The 15,482-nt window shown below is 46.0% G+C and overlaps 1 protein-coding gene across 2 annotated transcripts in view; it reads right to left on the reverse strand.

The window, feature by feature from the left end:
- Nucleotides 1-15,482, reverse strand: part of SLC22A23 (solute carrier family 22 member 23) — a 98,259-nt gene that overhangs the window by 4,683 nt on the left and 78,094 nt on the right. For both annotated transcript variants that reach the window (XM_035552731.2, XM_035552732.2), the window contains 4 exons: nt 10,602-10,704; nt 8,381-8,613; nt 5,825-5,857; nt 4,168-4,291 (listed from right to left, as the gene is read on the reverse strand). In XM_035552731.2, coding sequence (XP_035408624.1) covers nt 4,168-4,291; nt 5,825-5,857; nt 8,381-8,613; nt 10,602-10,704 — 493 coding nt within the window. The remainder of the gene's footprint in view (nt 1-4,167; nt 4,292-5,824; nt 5,858-8,380; nt 8,614-10,601; nt 10,705-15,482) is intronic.

The following is a 15,482-nucleotide window of genomic DNA, read 5'->3' on the forward strand; positions in this document are numbered from 1 at the left end:
AAACCAGATTTTGCTTAGCATCCAGCTTAGACAAGACACACCAAGAAGCAGTAAGTGCGGAAGTCAATTTTGGCTGCCTGTGAAGTACCTGGCACCAACTGCCAGCAGAGGCACGAGATCAGACTTCACAGACCACTGCCTTGATCTGTTATACCAAACACTGAGCGCTGAAACACTTTCCCTGTAAGACATGTTGAGGCTGGAACCTCCCAACACACTGATGTTGTACCAGCATGCATCATTTTCAGAAAAAAAAGATAACGTAGCTAGTGGTCAGAACAGGAGAACAAGTCAAGAGTTTGAGATTCACTTCTGAGACCTCCTCTTGACTCACTGTAGGAGCTCAGGTAGGTCCCACACTTTGCTCTTGCTTTTCTTGTGCATTTGCATACCACATCAAGGGGCAACTAAAAGGTTAACCCCAGTAAAATGCTTAAGTTGTAAATAGGGAGCTTTATAAAAATATTCTTTATGGCACAAATGCTTATTCATTAAATGTAACATGCCAGTATATTGACACCATACATGCAAGCACACCAAAAAAAGAGAGTGAAAACACATTAAAGCTTAAAGGAAAAACCAAGTGTGAGTGACCTCTTCCCCCATCCCATCACAGGAATGGAAATGCTTGCACAAGCTGGATCCAGTGCTCTTTCCTGGCAGTGGGTTACGCAAGCAGCCCCCCTCGCAGTGCCTTCCCTTCTCCTCTGATGCCTTTCCAAGCCCTGAGCACGCGGGACTGTCCCGCCCGGTGACCCCGCAAACAACAGCAGAGATGTGATTTTGTTAACGATAACCGGACCTCGCAGAAGACAGCTGCAGAAAGCAAACTGCTTTAAATGAACTCCCTGAGAAACTTTCACCGACTGCTGAGCATACAAGAAATCACCGCACTATGAGCCTGTTGTTACTGCCTGATTCCCTCAGCTACCCATCGTGTTAAAGCTGATCTTCACCCAATCCTTTTCAAAATCCACCATTTCCTACTTGATAAAGTGCAGCAAGTATAATTTTCAAAAAAAACCCACATGCTCTTAGGACACTGAGTGGATCAGAAAACCATTTTTGTACCTTTTAATTCCCTGGACTTGGTAAAGCACCTCTCACAGATAACAGCGATTTCCCCCGATATTGCAAACGCCCTCATTAAAACCTTGCCAGCTTTCCGATGGCAATTTGGAAACCCAGCTGAATGCACCCCTTGTGCAACTGGCCTCCTTGCAGCTTCATTAATATGCTCACACGAGTGATCAGCAGAACTCGCCCCTTAAGCACGGAAGACTGGCTCATTCACATCAGTGCTTGCTACGGCTAAACTGCATCTCAACAACCGAGGGGGACCTGAGGTGAGTTTTAAAAGCAGCTGTGGAAGGACATCAAAGGAACTGGGAGGAAGCAGGGAAAAGGCAACAACAAAGACAGCTCTGTCATTACGGGGCAAGCAGCTTCACATTCAGAGGAGAAAAAGTTTTTCCACATCGTGTCAGTAATTAGAGCAGGCGTTACTTTATCCACTGCCCTCAGAACCTGGCAGAAGAAGGACTGAAAATATACGATGGTGAGCCTCCTAGAAGTGTTTTTTTCTTTTTTTTCTTTTTTTTTTAGTATAATGTTTGACTGTACTGCAAATACTAGGGGGGGAAAAAAAAGCTGGAAACACCCAGAAGAGGGAAGCAGTGCTGCCACTAGGGAGCAGATGGAGCTCACGCTGCCTTCACAGCAGCGACCAGGCAGCTCAGCAGCCGATGCTCTGTCCTGACGGGGCCTGTGTCCAAAATGCTGTCCTCAGAAAGGCCACCCTGAGCTCCGGGGAAGGCTTCCTCTTGCCAACTGCTGCAGTGTCTTTCACAATAATGACATCCTCTCTGACGTCCTTCACTTGAGCCGGGCTGAACCTACGAGGAGGGACTCATCCTTCTCAGTGCTGCTTGGAGCAGAGCAATTTTAATCCTATTTTGGGCTGGCCATTTGTCCACTTTGAGCAAACAGGTTGGCACGTGGCATGGCTGAGAGTACCACTGAGCCTGAGAACCGCTCGGGTTGGAGGCAGCTTTGGGAGAGGACCTGGTCCGTCCCCCTGCACAGAACAGGGTCAATGCTGACCTCAGGACCGGCTGCTTACTGGGGCTTTGTCCTCTCAGCTCGGCCACTTCTTAAAGTCAGTCCCTGAAACCTCCCCACGGTTTTTCCCTGCCTTTTCCTATGGGAACTTTTGGACCAGATCTCTTTTCCACTTGTCAGTAACCAAGCACGCAGAGGACAGGGAGGACACCGTGCTCTCCTCAGCCCGTTCCTACGTAGCAGCTGTACAACCCGCAGTGGCGTTCTCATCAAGATTATTAGAGAAGAATTACTAGAGCCATTTGGAGCTCAAATTCAATGTTTGGAAGACCCCGGTCAGGGAAACCTCAGAAGCAGCCCCAGTTTTCTCTAGCTGTCTTTTCCTTTTGGCTCCTCAAGATTCAGCCAAAAGCATAGTAGAGCAGTCTGGAACACCAAGGGGCACCAGAGGTGGTATTTTGGAAAAAAGGTGACGAGGTAGTGGCCACAGCCCACCAAAATGAGAGACACAGACAGCTTAGCCACACCTCAGCCCGAGATGTATTTACGAACTGTCCTGAGAGCCACCTCCTAATTACAGCCCTGAAGGGATGTTACCAAGAGGTTTTGCAGCGGCAGACCACAAAACGCTGCAGAGTGTCATCATCCCTATTTATAAATGGGGACCCTGAGGCACATCCAGCTATTGTCACTCGCCTGGTGTCACCCAGCAGACTCGGGGGAAGCAGAACTTCAGTTCCCAGCCAGGATTTTGTCCCCTTCCCTGTAACAACATTAGCGATTTAAGTAAAAAACCTGCTAAGTTCACACTGCACATCTGACCCTGCTCAGCAGATTCTCTTCTGGTTGACTCCTGGCCAACTCCTTATCTCTACGACTTTCAGAGACAAGCAGAAAATTAAAGAGGCATAAAAAGACCAAACTGACTGACACGCATGTAAGTAAATAGCTGTTAGTGTTTTGGGCTGCTGTACAATCTCCACACCGCTCACACTTTCCCTTTCCTGTAGAAATAATGTTATCTGCAAAACACATCCACTAAGTCAGATAACTTTGAAGAAAAGGCCATAGATCAAGGAGTCTGGCTGCTCATCTGACACTTCTGCTGTAATAGCTTTGCAAAGTTATTCAAAAAAACACGTAATTGGGGGCGGGGAGCAAAAAATATCCTCTTCCCTCTGCTGTCTCTCCCTCCCACCCCTGTGGCCTACATTCCTACGAAATTCAATGGGAGTTAGGGTGGACTCCTGAATCGCTGTGGCATTGCTGAAAGCATAATCCAGAACACACAAGCACAGCCTTCGTGCTGTGAAAGATAACAGTGAATAAATAAAATGGTACAAAAACCAGACAACACAAAGACAGCTTATGGAAAGCTCTCCAGAGAAGATCAGCCGCCTGGCTTCTGCTGTTGCCCAGCATGTAAGCGCTGCTCTTCACAAAAACTTTGAGCCTCTGGGTGCAAACAGAAAAATGATGAAGAGGTAGAGTACAAGTCTGTAGTAAAGGCAAAACACACCGGTGCTGTAAGAGATGTGATGGCAGGTCCTCAGAGCACCTATACACACCAGCAGCATTTAAGACTGCACGTTGCAACACCTCCTGCCCACTGAGGCACTCCTATAGCTGCATTAGCTTACCCTGTGGAGGCAGAGAGCAGATTGCAGCCATGTCCTTCTCTGCACACTGATGTTAATTTATCTTCTAATACCCAGCTGTAGGCTCGCATGTACAGCTTGTACAAATCCAACAGGGCAAGCGAATTAACAAAATGGTTCGACTACATGATCTGGTTCAGATGAGTACTTTAGACCGTACCTCACTGTGAACAAATGCAATTCACAAGATGACTGGCCTGCTGAAAATCACCATGATGGGATATGAGGTGAAGCCGTCTGAAACAAAGCCCCTCTGTCCTCAGCTAGGCACTTATGCAGACTGTCTGCAGTGACACCAGATTAAGAAGTGGCCCAGAAATTGCCGTGTGGTCTCTAATTATGGGAGATCCCTCACCCCACCCAATGAGTTAAGCTACACAGCCAGTTACCAAGAAAATGAGTTCAATTTATTCTCTGCCCTTTACAGAGGGGGACTCTGATGTCTCACCTTATTACTGTCGGTGTGATTTCAGCACAGAAGAATACGCTGAGACTTCCAACAGCATGCGAAGAAAACATACCCACAATGGAAAACGCAGTAGAGAATTTGTCTTTGACGCTGTCACTCATACCTGTCAAGACAAGCACGTGCACGAAAAGTGAGAACGAGGCAAAATCGCCAAGAAAGAAAAGAAGAAAACAGGTCAATGTTACTCATTCTACCTAAACAAGAAAATGAGTCACTTTTGTAATACTAATTTAAAACTGGTATTTATAAAATTCTTTCCCAAGCACCCAAGACACAAACATACATGAAAAAAATCATAATGTCATGCCCCAAAATGGCAGCGATCTCTGAATTATTTATGCCCAGCCACCGCAAAAAAAAGGTAAAACACAAGGAAAAAAAAAAACTGCACACTCTTGGGCAGCCTTTTAGGCACCAGACACTTCCCTCCCACATTTGACAGACAAGCAGAGGCAGGCGGCGTTCGTCGAGTTGCCAAACGTCTGGTACAGCTTGGTGGCTTGGGCACTGGCGAGGCTTACGGGATAAGCGGGGAGAGAAATAGAAGTGCTCCCATCTCCCTGATAATTTCCTGCAAACGGTGGGTCTGCAAATGCGGCTGCAATCGTGGCAGCCTTCACCCAACAGCTCTGTGTGAGCAACGGTGGTGCCAAGGAGGGCGAAGCACCCCGTCAGTCCCTGCCTCCGACAAAAGGCAGCTTGCTCAGCAGTTGCATGGCTGAATGGCAGCAAGGTTTCCGTGAGAGAACAGCATCAATCATGCATGGGGAGAAAACCCAGCATGTCTAAACACAGGTAAAGAAAATAGTCTCCTGGCCGTGACAAGGAGATACCCCTCACTCGACTTCCGCTCGCCGTCTTTTGCAGGCCGGGGAGGGAAATCCTATCCAAGCTCATGTGGTCCCTCCTGGCCACATGAAGACCACATAGCTCTGCTTGCAGAGACCACTGGGCCCCAGGAGGGGAGCACATCGTGCTGTGGGCAAGCCCTGGGGAGCCCTGGAGCTCAACAGCCAGCAGCCACCACCATTCCATCGCAGACAGGGACGTGATCGCAGTGCCTTGCGAACCAGGGGTCTGCGAGGCTCCCTGGTGCTTCTTGCAGCACTGGCCCCACAGGGACTGGGGACTGCTGGGCAGAACAGGCCTCAGAAAAGCCAGGCAAGGACGGTCTGTTCAGTCAGATACAGAAGGGTAGCACTGTTCCCCTGCAGCCTGTCACTGCATTGCTATGACAGTACTTCAGGCTGGGATGTGGTGCTGGGGGAAATACCTTCTAAAACGCCTAAGTCCCCTTCTCACAAGTGACTTTTGGTACCTCAGACTGTTATTGAAAACATCACACTGGGAATGTTTCATCTGAGATGTGGGCTTTCTGAGAAAGCACTGCCCCACATCTAATAACCACCCCTGGGGGACCTCTGCACCCTCTCCTCACATGCTGACACAGCCAGGTTCATGCTGTGTGGAGAGGATGCTACATCGAGAGACTGCATGCACAAATACACCTCCTTATGAGTGAGGTCCCGAGGCTCAGCATGGAAGTGAGCTTTCTCCCTGCACCCCTCTGTGGCAGCAGCTACACTCTGGGGCCTTTGGCCATGGTTTCGAATCTACCCGCGTTTGCAAACCATACCTGAGTCTGGAAGCTGACTGTATTTTCCAATCACTGTGTCCAAGACCATGGAAGTTAGAGTAAGACAAAAATAAGAAAGAAAGGGAGAGAAAACAAGAACACACTGTCATTATTTACCCAAAGGAAAAAGGAAAAGGTAATCCCCACATGCCTCCCCCAGCCCCCATGCACTCCTCCTTTCCATGGCATGACTGGCCCGATGCGACGTGCTGTTTGCAGCCAGAGGACTGAATGCTAATGAGACTGTGATAATAAACGCGAAGGCACAGCATTTTTAAGGGACCCAGAATTACCGCTGGGCTTAACACAAAGGCCTCTTTGTTCTTAATGAAGGGGGAGAAGAGAAACTGCCCTCATCCCGCAGCCCCAAGGGGATGGCCAACAGAGGCTGCGGTCTGAGAGCAAAACTCTCGGCATCGGCATCGTGGTGGTGGTGGGAGACCCCCGCTGCTCCGTGCTGGAGCACTTCTCTCTCTCTCTCTCTCTCTCTCTCTTCCCCCGCCCCTCCTTCTCCAATTCTGATTTCATTAGCATAATTTGGGTGTAATTAGCAAAAGTGAAACATGTATGAGGCTGTAACAGACTTCATACTCAGCAGGGTCACTGCTTCTCTCCAAACATTGTCTAGCTCTTTTGGGGAAGAAGGGGGTATGGTCTAGAGTAGAAGGAGACAAGCTGCTCTGAATCTAAAGGCTGCCTTTCCCTCCTCTTTTCTCGCAGAAATGGGGAAAGGAGAGCAGGGACAGCCCACAGGAACAGGACATTTGGAGATGTCTATGTGCCAAAGTAGCAGAAAACACCTAGGGCCATAGCTGTTTTCAGACTGAGCACCTTTGCTCACAAAACCATCTACACCCATCATGGAAAATGTTGTAGCGATTCTTACCTCCTCACCATTTGTTGTTGAAAAACTGAAAACGAATTTTAGTGGCTCTGGTGTACTCTCTCTCCGCTAAGCAACTAGATGTTTATTACCTCAGCAACCTCAAACAAACATCTGATGTCCTCAAAAAACCAAGATGAATTTATTATAGAGACCCTGATGGACACCACCACCAGAACCTGGAGTTTTGGGACAACGTGCACGCGCAGTGTGCACCTGCATGTGAATTGTCACAGACTTTCAAAGGGCTGGGCATGAGACGGGGACAGGGGGGCTTCTCCCCTTTCAGCTGGCACTGTTGTACATGGTAAACGTGCTCAAAGGAAATGTAAACATCTGTGCCAAGCTGGGAGCAAACACATGCAACTTTGGAGCTTCTTCAGTGTCATGAAAGAGATTCCCTGTTCCCCCCTCCCACTTCCACAAGTAGTGCGTACACTAAAGGTTAACTTCGTAAACACGTTCAGGAGACATGGTCTGTAAATATAGGCAACATTTGCTGGCTCAGGGCTACCCCCTCAGCATGCGGGAATGTAAAATTTTTTCCATCCTCAATGCAAAAGGCCTCTCTCATTAAAGCTCTGAAATCATTTCTAAACTTAGAAATGGAAAACAGCAACAACCAGTGTTCTGGTGTTTGCCTCGTATCCAGTTTGTCCAGAAGCACGTCTCTCAATCCCCTTCCCCTTCCTTGGGGTGAGGTTTCACAGGACAGGGATCCGCTGGCTGGCAGCTGCAAGCGTGGCAGGCACATCTCACCTTTCCTCTGCTTCCACGCCTCTCTGACCCATCATACCCCATTTGCTCCATCAACAGAAAGTTCACTCTTGGAAATACGATTTAAAAAAAAAATGGAGAGGGAACATTTCTGTAACAGTTTTAATAGCTGAAGCAGCTCCACGTGCCAGAGAAATGCCACAAACCCTGAAGGAGGGGGTGGGACACTCTTGCTTTTGGCAGGAACAACCTCTCTGAGACGTTGCATCACCTCATGAAGTCGCATCTATACGTGAACATGGACCTTACATACATGCCACAGTAAAAGCAGGGTCTCCCAGCTGTGCGTTTCCCTGCTACCTGCATATTTATTCTAAGTAGTGAGATGCTCAGGGCAGGCAGGGGACACATATCCATTGCTTTAACTTCTGCTTGTTTTAGAAGCTATTTGGGAAGCAGACTCAAATGGGAAGGTTTTTCCTTCCCAACCCCTACTCATCTCTTTCCCCAGAGGGTATTTCACTGAAATAAGAGTAGTTTGTTTGTTTGTTTTTACATGACAGAACTAGAAGCAGCACCAACACTCAGCGAGCTTCGCCACTGGGACTCATCCAGAACACCATGCTTCTTCTTAATGAATCTAAGGCAACAAGTGTTTGGGGAATCCTTCAAATGAATTCAGCTGCTTAAACTACGCAGGTGTACTTGTACTGCATGTCAAACCTGAGAAAGGGAGAGGAATAATATTCCCTGGTCCCTTGTCTTCGGTTTTCTTTGTGACCCCTGGAATCAACTGAAGCTGCACATTTTCCATGAATTTCCATGAACATTTTCCGTGAATTCTCCAAACATGTTAAAATCAATTCTCCCCTCCCGTAAGAAATATAAACAAAAGGGGAGTGGCAACAAATTTTCATCCAAAACTTGATTCTCTTCTGACAGTGAATCTCACTTACAGTTGAGAAGGCCCAGCTGCAGAAGCGACGCCAGAGCTGTAAGGATCATGAAGAGCAGGAGTCCTCCTCTCCTCCCCAGAAACCCAACCACGGGGCACATGGCCAGGCAGGATGCCAAGGCAATCCCAGCCATGGTATAGTAGTCCGCATAGAAGTTGTGGGTGATAGTCATCTTCGCCTCGTGCCCCATCATGCTTTTTGCAAAACAGTGGTGTATGCCGTAACCAGTCAGACTAGGGAAAGAGGAAAGGGAAAGAGGAAACTGCTGAAAAGGTAGCCACATACTGCAACATAGTTCAAGGTAGAAACAAGTTAATGTGGGAAGCATTTCTGCTGTAGGAATATAACACTCGATGCAAAAAGACACTCATCTCAAATTAGACTTCTTGGTGCTACGGTAACGATAAGCAATGAATAAAAGAAAAAAACCAAACTATTCAACCAGAGATTTGCAGTCTACTGACTTAATTTGCACAGCTTTTGCTCAGGATACGAGCAGCGTTATAAGGACTCTCAGTGTGAGACTGGTTTTCCCAATGCATTTTGGAACTCCTCTTTCTCAACAAGGGCATCGTGCTGCTCCCAGTACATCCACTGACGGCAACAACTGACCTGTGTGCTTGGACAGCAAAACACAGCACAATACAAATACCTCTTCCTGGAAGACCCTCCTGACCATGGCATTTGGTCATACTGAGAACTGAATCTCACTGCCCAAATTAGGCTGTTACAACTGAAAACCCCTTAGAAATGTGTATTTGAAGCCACACGTCATGCTGCAATGATTACTACTATTACGAAACAAGAAACCCTAATTCAATCTACATATTTATACCTCACTTCAGAGCAACGTCTCCCCTTCTTTTAAGTGTTTCTTCATGATGCCTAGCATTTAGACCATACGAACCTGCTACAAGCTCACATCAAGCTAACTGTACCTCACAAAGCTGCAGCTGCAGACTCAGGTCCCCAAAAACGAATGGCAGGTGCATTACACCAATACATCAGGAACATCAGGAATTTGAAGCACTTGTCAGTTTAAGCTGGATATTAACGTAAGCACAGAAACAGTTGGGGAATACACAGTCACTGAGTGTATGTATGGCAGCACAGTGCCTGGGGAATTTCTCTGGCAATCTTGTGAATCAATGCCATAGTTCTAGAATACCCTCCCCAATATGAAACACTTCCCCCTGACAAAAAATAGGAGAAAAAAAAGCAATAGCACAAGTACCTGCTGTTACACAAAAATGTCATTTGCTTTGGATACCTGGATTATAACTGACTCCTCCTCCAAGTAAGAGGAGGACTGAGTGACCAGAGTGCATCTTCCCTTTTGTACCTGAAAATAGCCTTGCTGAAGTTATTTAGGCCATGACCAATGAGCCAAATTAACGTATCATCTGTGCTTGCTCCCCTGCCTGCTTGCCCTTGAACCAGTCAATTATCTTGGTTTTCCTAGCAGGTCAGAACATTTGCTTTTAAAACTAAATACATTTATCTCCCTCCATCTCTCATCACTCCCTGCGAAATGTTCCTTCTCCATGCTCCACACTGCAAAAATTCAGCACAGCCCCATGCTAGAGGAACAACAAAATTAAATAGTTTTTTTTCCACCCCATAAAGACAAACCCGAAAGCTATTTTCTTCAACACATATCTGCTTCGCACTATTTGGATGGCAAACAGCCTCCACATGCTATTGCCAGAAGTCACTCCGTGGGCTGCCTAGTGCTGGGTTACGGAATTTCCAAATACGCGTTATTAGAAAAGGTGAGGAAGAAGGGGAGAATTCCCCCATATTTCACATATAGAGTTAATGCTGGCTACTAAAACTGCCAGCTCAGCCCAAGACAAAAACATTGTTTCAGAACAAAGCCACACACTGCTAGGCGTAAAAGAGGTGTGCCAGCAGCAGAGGTTTGCAAACGTAAGCACGTAGCAGCACGTGGCCGTGTGAGACCTGCCAGAGCACTGGCGGTAGCACTGCACTTGCAGCGTGATGCTTGGAAAGACACACGGTGCTGCTGCCTGAAACAGCCAACCATTTCCTCCATGTTCACCGTACGAAACAGCTCCCTGCAACAGCTGGTGCTTTTCCAGTGTCATTTATCAGACACCCTGGAAAATTTATAGTTTTAAGGGTCTCATAGTGGGAAAAAGAGGTGGCTCCCATCACTTCCCATTGTTGCTCTCAGTTCAGAACCCCCCCAGATACTTACGAGTTCACACACAGTACCACAATGTTTTTCCACAGGTTCCTGGTCCCCACCACCTTGACAATGCAGACTTTCTTCGGTCTCCTGGCGATCTCCTTTTCCAGTTCTGAAACAAAATAAACCAAAATTAGTCTTTCGGAGGGGACAAAGAGAAGGAGCAGCTTAGCCTGTGAACTACAGATATTGTCAGGGATGTTGTGGAGAGCAGGACGCTTCTGATTACACTAACACAAGCTATTAAAGGAGCTAAACAACCTGCCCGAAGTCCACTCCATGTTTCCCTCTTCTTCCAAGCTTCCCGCAGCAACCACCTCCTGAGGGCTGAAGAGCTGCCCAGGAGTTACCCTCAGATATCACACCTTCCTCCAAGCCAAAACATTTATGTAAGGAGGAGGCAGCGGGGAATTTGGTCCCAGCAAATGTGATGCAAATGTCCTGAAGAGCTTCAGGGCTCTGCTGGCTTCCAAACCCTCACAGGCAGCACCCTGCTGGTGCAGGACCACTCTCAAGGAGGGTCCCCGAGGTCTGCTCCAAGACCTGTCACATTTCTGCAAATCTGAAAAACCATTGGAAAGGACCGGAAGGCAAACCCAGTGTGGGGGGGAATCATCTGAGGTGTTGTTTTCCTGAAACCTGGATTTAAACAAGGAGGCTAGAGCCTACTTCCCAAATATCACCAGCTCAGAGGCTGAGCGTGAAGGCACGCTGACTGAACCCCTGTCCCCAAGCTGCGGGATCGGTGGGACAGCCGTGGCGGCACGAAGCCTGCTGCAAGCGGAAGAAGCTGGAGCTATAAAGCAGTATCACAAAACCGATGCCTTCCAGGAGCGCAAACTAGGGCTGTTTTTTAGGGCAAGGACTTCTACTGCTGCTTTCTGGACTGTTCCGAGGTGGCAGCAGGGCTCTGTTTTGCACCCTGCATCCGTTCCCTCTGTGTGCAGGCAATTAGCCCAGTGTCCTCAGTTGCCTGCCCCGGCCTCTGCTTTACTCCACTGATCAGTGATCCCTTTAACAGATGCAAGACGGGAGAAAAAAACAACAAATAAAAGCAAGCCATTGGGGAAAAATTAGATAAATCAGCCCTAATTTACAAACAAAACAAAAACCACATTTGCTGTTATTGGAAAGCAGTATCACAAAAATAATAAACCAAAGACATACTATTTAGATGCAAATAGTTGTCCTATTCACTGCTCACAGGTCACTCCTGGTCGCCTATCTGGAGTAACTACAGGGAATGTTTTTGAGAAAAAGAATGAAGGGTATTTTACATTAATGATTGTATTTAAGCAGCATATTACCCCACTAGTCTCCTTGCTACCTAGTAATATCCATTCTCCCTACCATCTGTGCAGCGTGAGGTCCACAAAATCATAAAAGCAGAGCCGCAGCAAAAGAGGAAATTGGTCAAATTAATGTTTGCACTACAGGAGCACTCAGCAGGCTCAGCAACGGATCATGGCTATATTAAAGAAAAAAAGGCAATAAAAATGATGGAACCCAATCTCGAAGAGCAAGGTCAAAATGATTTTTGTAGCAAGATTTTGGAAAGGATTAAGTGGGAACAAACTAATTCAGAAAAACAACAACAGACAGATAAAACAGAGTTGTAAAGTCTATAATTGAGCCCAAGCCAAGCCTTCTGCAGTGAAAAAGTCACACAAAGCAGTAGGAAAAGCACAAGGTTTTGAAAAGCTTTCCAGAGGATGACTGCTTATTAATTCAGCTCAAGGGAAACAATGAAAATCACTGCCCAAACAACCCACATTTTATAGACTTCACGTGGACATAAGGTTTCACTCTCAAACTGTTTAAACATGACCAGATCTGGACTTTCATAGTAAAGCACCTCATCAGAAGGCTGTAGCTGATGCTATGTTCTTAGAACTTCCTCATTTTGGGCATTTGTATTTCTCAGAGTAATTTTTATTTATTTATTTAGGAGAGGAAGAAGTGGATTTTATTGTCAACGTGCTTTTTTGAGACACAACTTAGTTAAATGAAATTAAGAGAAGCAACACTTTACTTAGCTACACTTCTTTTAGGAACTGAATGCTACTTTACCCTCCAGTCCTGCTTCGTTCACACATTAGCAGTTGCCACGATCCCTATCGATTGTATTTACCATCACATAACCTTCTCACGTGCACTCAGGCCCCCTTTAAACACTTCTTATAGATCAGTCCTTCCAAACTAATTCCTGTTACTGTTTTTCACCAGCTGCTGTTCTACCCTCACACAACAGATAGCCCGTGCATCACATGAACCAGCAAACGTGTCCCCTGGTTCAGCAGGATCCTACAGGAGGGAACTGTATCCCTTTCTTCTCTACCCTTCCTCAGGCAGCAGTAGACCCTTGCCTCCACTCTGTCAGGGGTTATACTCTACGAGTACACAGTATTACGATATAAAGTGTCCCAAAAGAGATTCCAGATGTAGTTGCATTACAAGGATTTTATACATATATATATATATATATATATATATATGTTTTCTATGTATAATATGTATATAAAACATATATATTGTACAGCTTCCAACTTTACACCAAAGAATGGAAATAGCACCTGCCTTTACTGAGCACCTTCTGGCTCTACCAGTTATCTTTCCTCCCCTCTTTAATTTGTTAAAGCTCCAAATCTAGGCACAGGTCACTTGCTTCAGATGAAGCACTCCCTAACTCTCCAAATTCATAAATCTTCCTGATGACCTTCTCCATCCTTTATTTCTATATACACAGCAGTCAGATGTTCTGAAAACAAACAAACAAACCCACACCAAAATCAATCATCCACAGTCAATCATTTACAGTAATCAAAATATTCAGATTGCAACAAATAAGGTATGTGACTTGGAAAAAAAAAAAAAACACCACCTCATCAGCTACAGCCCTGGCTCTTATTTCAGCCACCTGCTGTCTTTGGGGTAGCCGGCTTTTTGTGGAAGGATCTGCACTGCCTGACTGCAAGGGGCCGTCAGAGCAGCAGCCAAGCCTCGGCAGTTCCTCAGCTATCTGAATGCCACAGGTCAATGTCAAGATCTTAAAAGAAAGAGAAGTCAAGCCGATGCCCATCAGAAAATCACGTGGTAGCAAACTCTGTCAGTTACTGGAATAACACCAGGAAAATTCCCCCTCCCCAAACCTATTTGAATTTGCACTGAAGTCACCAGTTCAGAGGGAATTTGCATTAAACATTTCGGTTCTGACTGATTTACCAGAAGGGTGAGTGTGGAAAATAAAAATAAAAAAAAAAAACATTTTTACCCATGTACTCAGAGGCCCATTACGAGTTTTCCCATACTCCAGAGCCCACACACGCACTCTAGGCTTCCTATTCAGGGACTCAGTAGGAGAACTGTCAACAAGCTAACTCTTCATGTCTCAGTGGAAATTAAAGCAATTCTCTGGGACATTGTGAACGTCTCACAGGGAGGGAAACCCCATCAGCTTCCAGTTCCCAGTGCTGCTGGATTCTCGTGGGATCCTCTCCATTTCAGAACCACGGCTTTCAAAATCATAAAGTACCTCTAAAGTCTTCACATGAAGCCACCCACCTCTGCATCACTTGGCAAAATAGACAAAGCTCAAATCAAGCCTCCGAAAAAGGATGTCCAAAGTGACAAGTGTCCTGCAGTGATGGACTTCTGCTGGATTTTTCTGGCTGCTGAGCATTACTGCCAGTAGCTCTTTGAACGTGAAAAGAGGCACTGTCAATCCCCAGAGCACAACAGCTCTGCAGCAGGAGATGGATGGGGCTGAAATGCAGAGCTGAAGCAACCTGCTCACAGCCACGCTGAGCTACAGACGCACAGCTCTATTGATAACTTCCAGGATTTCTGTCTCCGTGAATTCCCTTTGTGCTCACTTTTATCATCGAGGGCAAATAGCCTTGTATATATACATACATATTTTTTTGAAAAGCTTAATGTTGAAGGAATATTGAAGGCTATCAGCTCACATACAGAAATTGTTGGTAGCTAAAGAGCTGACTGATGGGCAGACAGCAGTAAGAGGTAGAAGAATGGAAATCACAGCAGGATGGCAGGAGGTTCTGGTAGGGTGACTTGTCTTGTTCTCAAAAAATAAATAAATCTGGTTTAATAACCTCACTAGGGAGTTTGGCACAAAGCTCAGGAATGTGTCAGTGAAGTTTGCTAGTGACACTGAGGCACTACCAGCAGGACAGCACGGAAATGGGACAACAGAGAACTGGATGAGCCTGAGATCATATGTGGCAAAAGCAAGTTGAAAATGAAAAACACAAGTCAGCAAATCAAGAGAAATGCTTCTGCTGGAAAAAAAAAAGCTTTTAACAAAAACTGGGGTGCAGCTGGCCGTACGCTACTTGATCACTAACAACTACTAGGCACCAGTCTGTTGTGTTCATGAAGTATTTTCAATTCAGACAATGAAATACAGGGGATTTTTTTTTTTTTTTTTTTTTACAATTCTGCTCATCACTATTTGAGAAACTAAAAGTATCGAACTAGAGGAGATGGAGGAGAACTTCAGCACAGTGAAGGAACAGGGCTGCTGCCTGCTAACGCAGTATGGGAAAAGAGAATTAAAAGAAAGACAATTGCAGAACAGGAGCAAGTGGGAAGGAAAAAAAAGACAGAGAACCTGGACAGCTACAGTACATTTGAACTGAATGGTAAAACGTACCCTAGTACAAGAGTGATTTGGATTAGGGAATGGCTTTCCAACAAAAACATGGGACAAAAATGCTAACAACATGTAAGATGAAGGTCAGTTCATCAGAACAACTAGGTAACTCAGTGAATACAATCTCAAAGGACTGATTGCAATAATTTGTTTCAATCCTGTATTTCTAATTACATTCAAAAACAGATGGCAAAAATCCAGACATACGGTTGCCATTG

Source organism: Cygnus atratus, chromosome 2 (assembly GCF_013377495.2).
Source record: "Cygnus atratus isolate AKBS03 ecotype Queensland, Australia chromosome 2, CAtr_DNAZoo_HiC_assembly, whole genome shotgun sequence".
Lineage (NCBI taxonomy): Eukaryota > Metazoa > Chordata > Aves > Anseriformes > Anatidae > Cygnus > Cygnus atratus.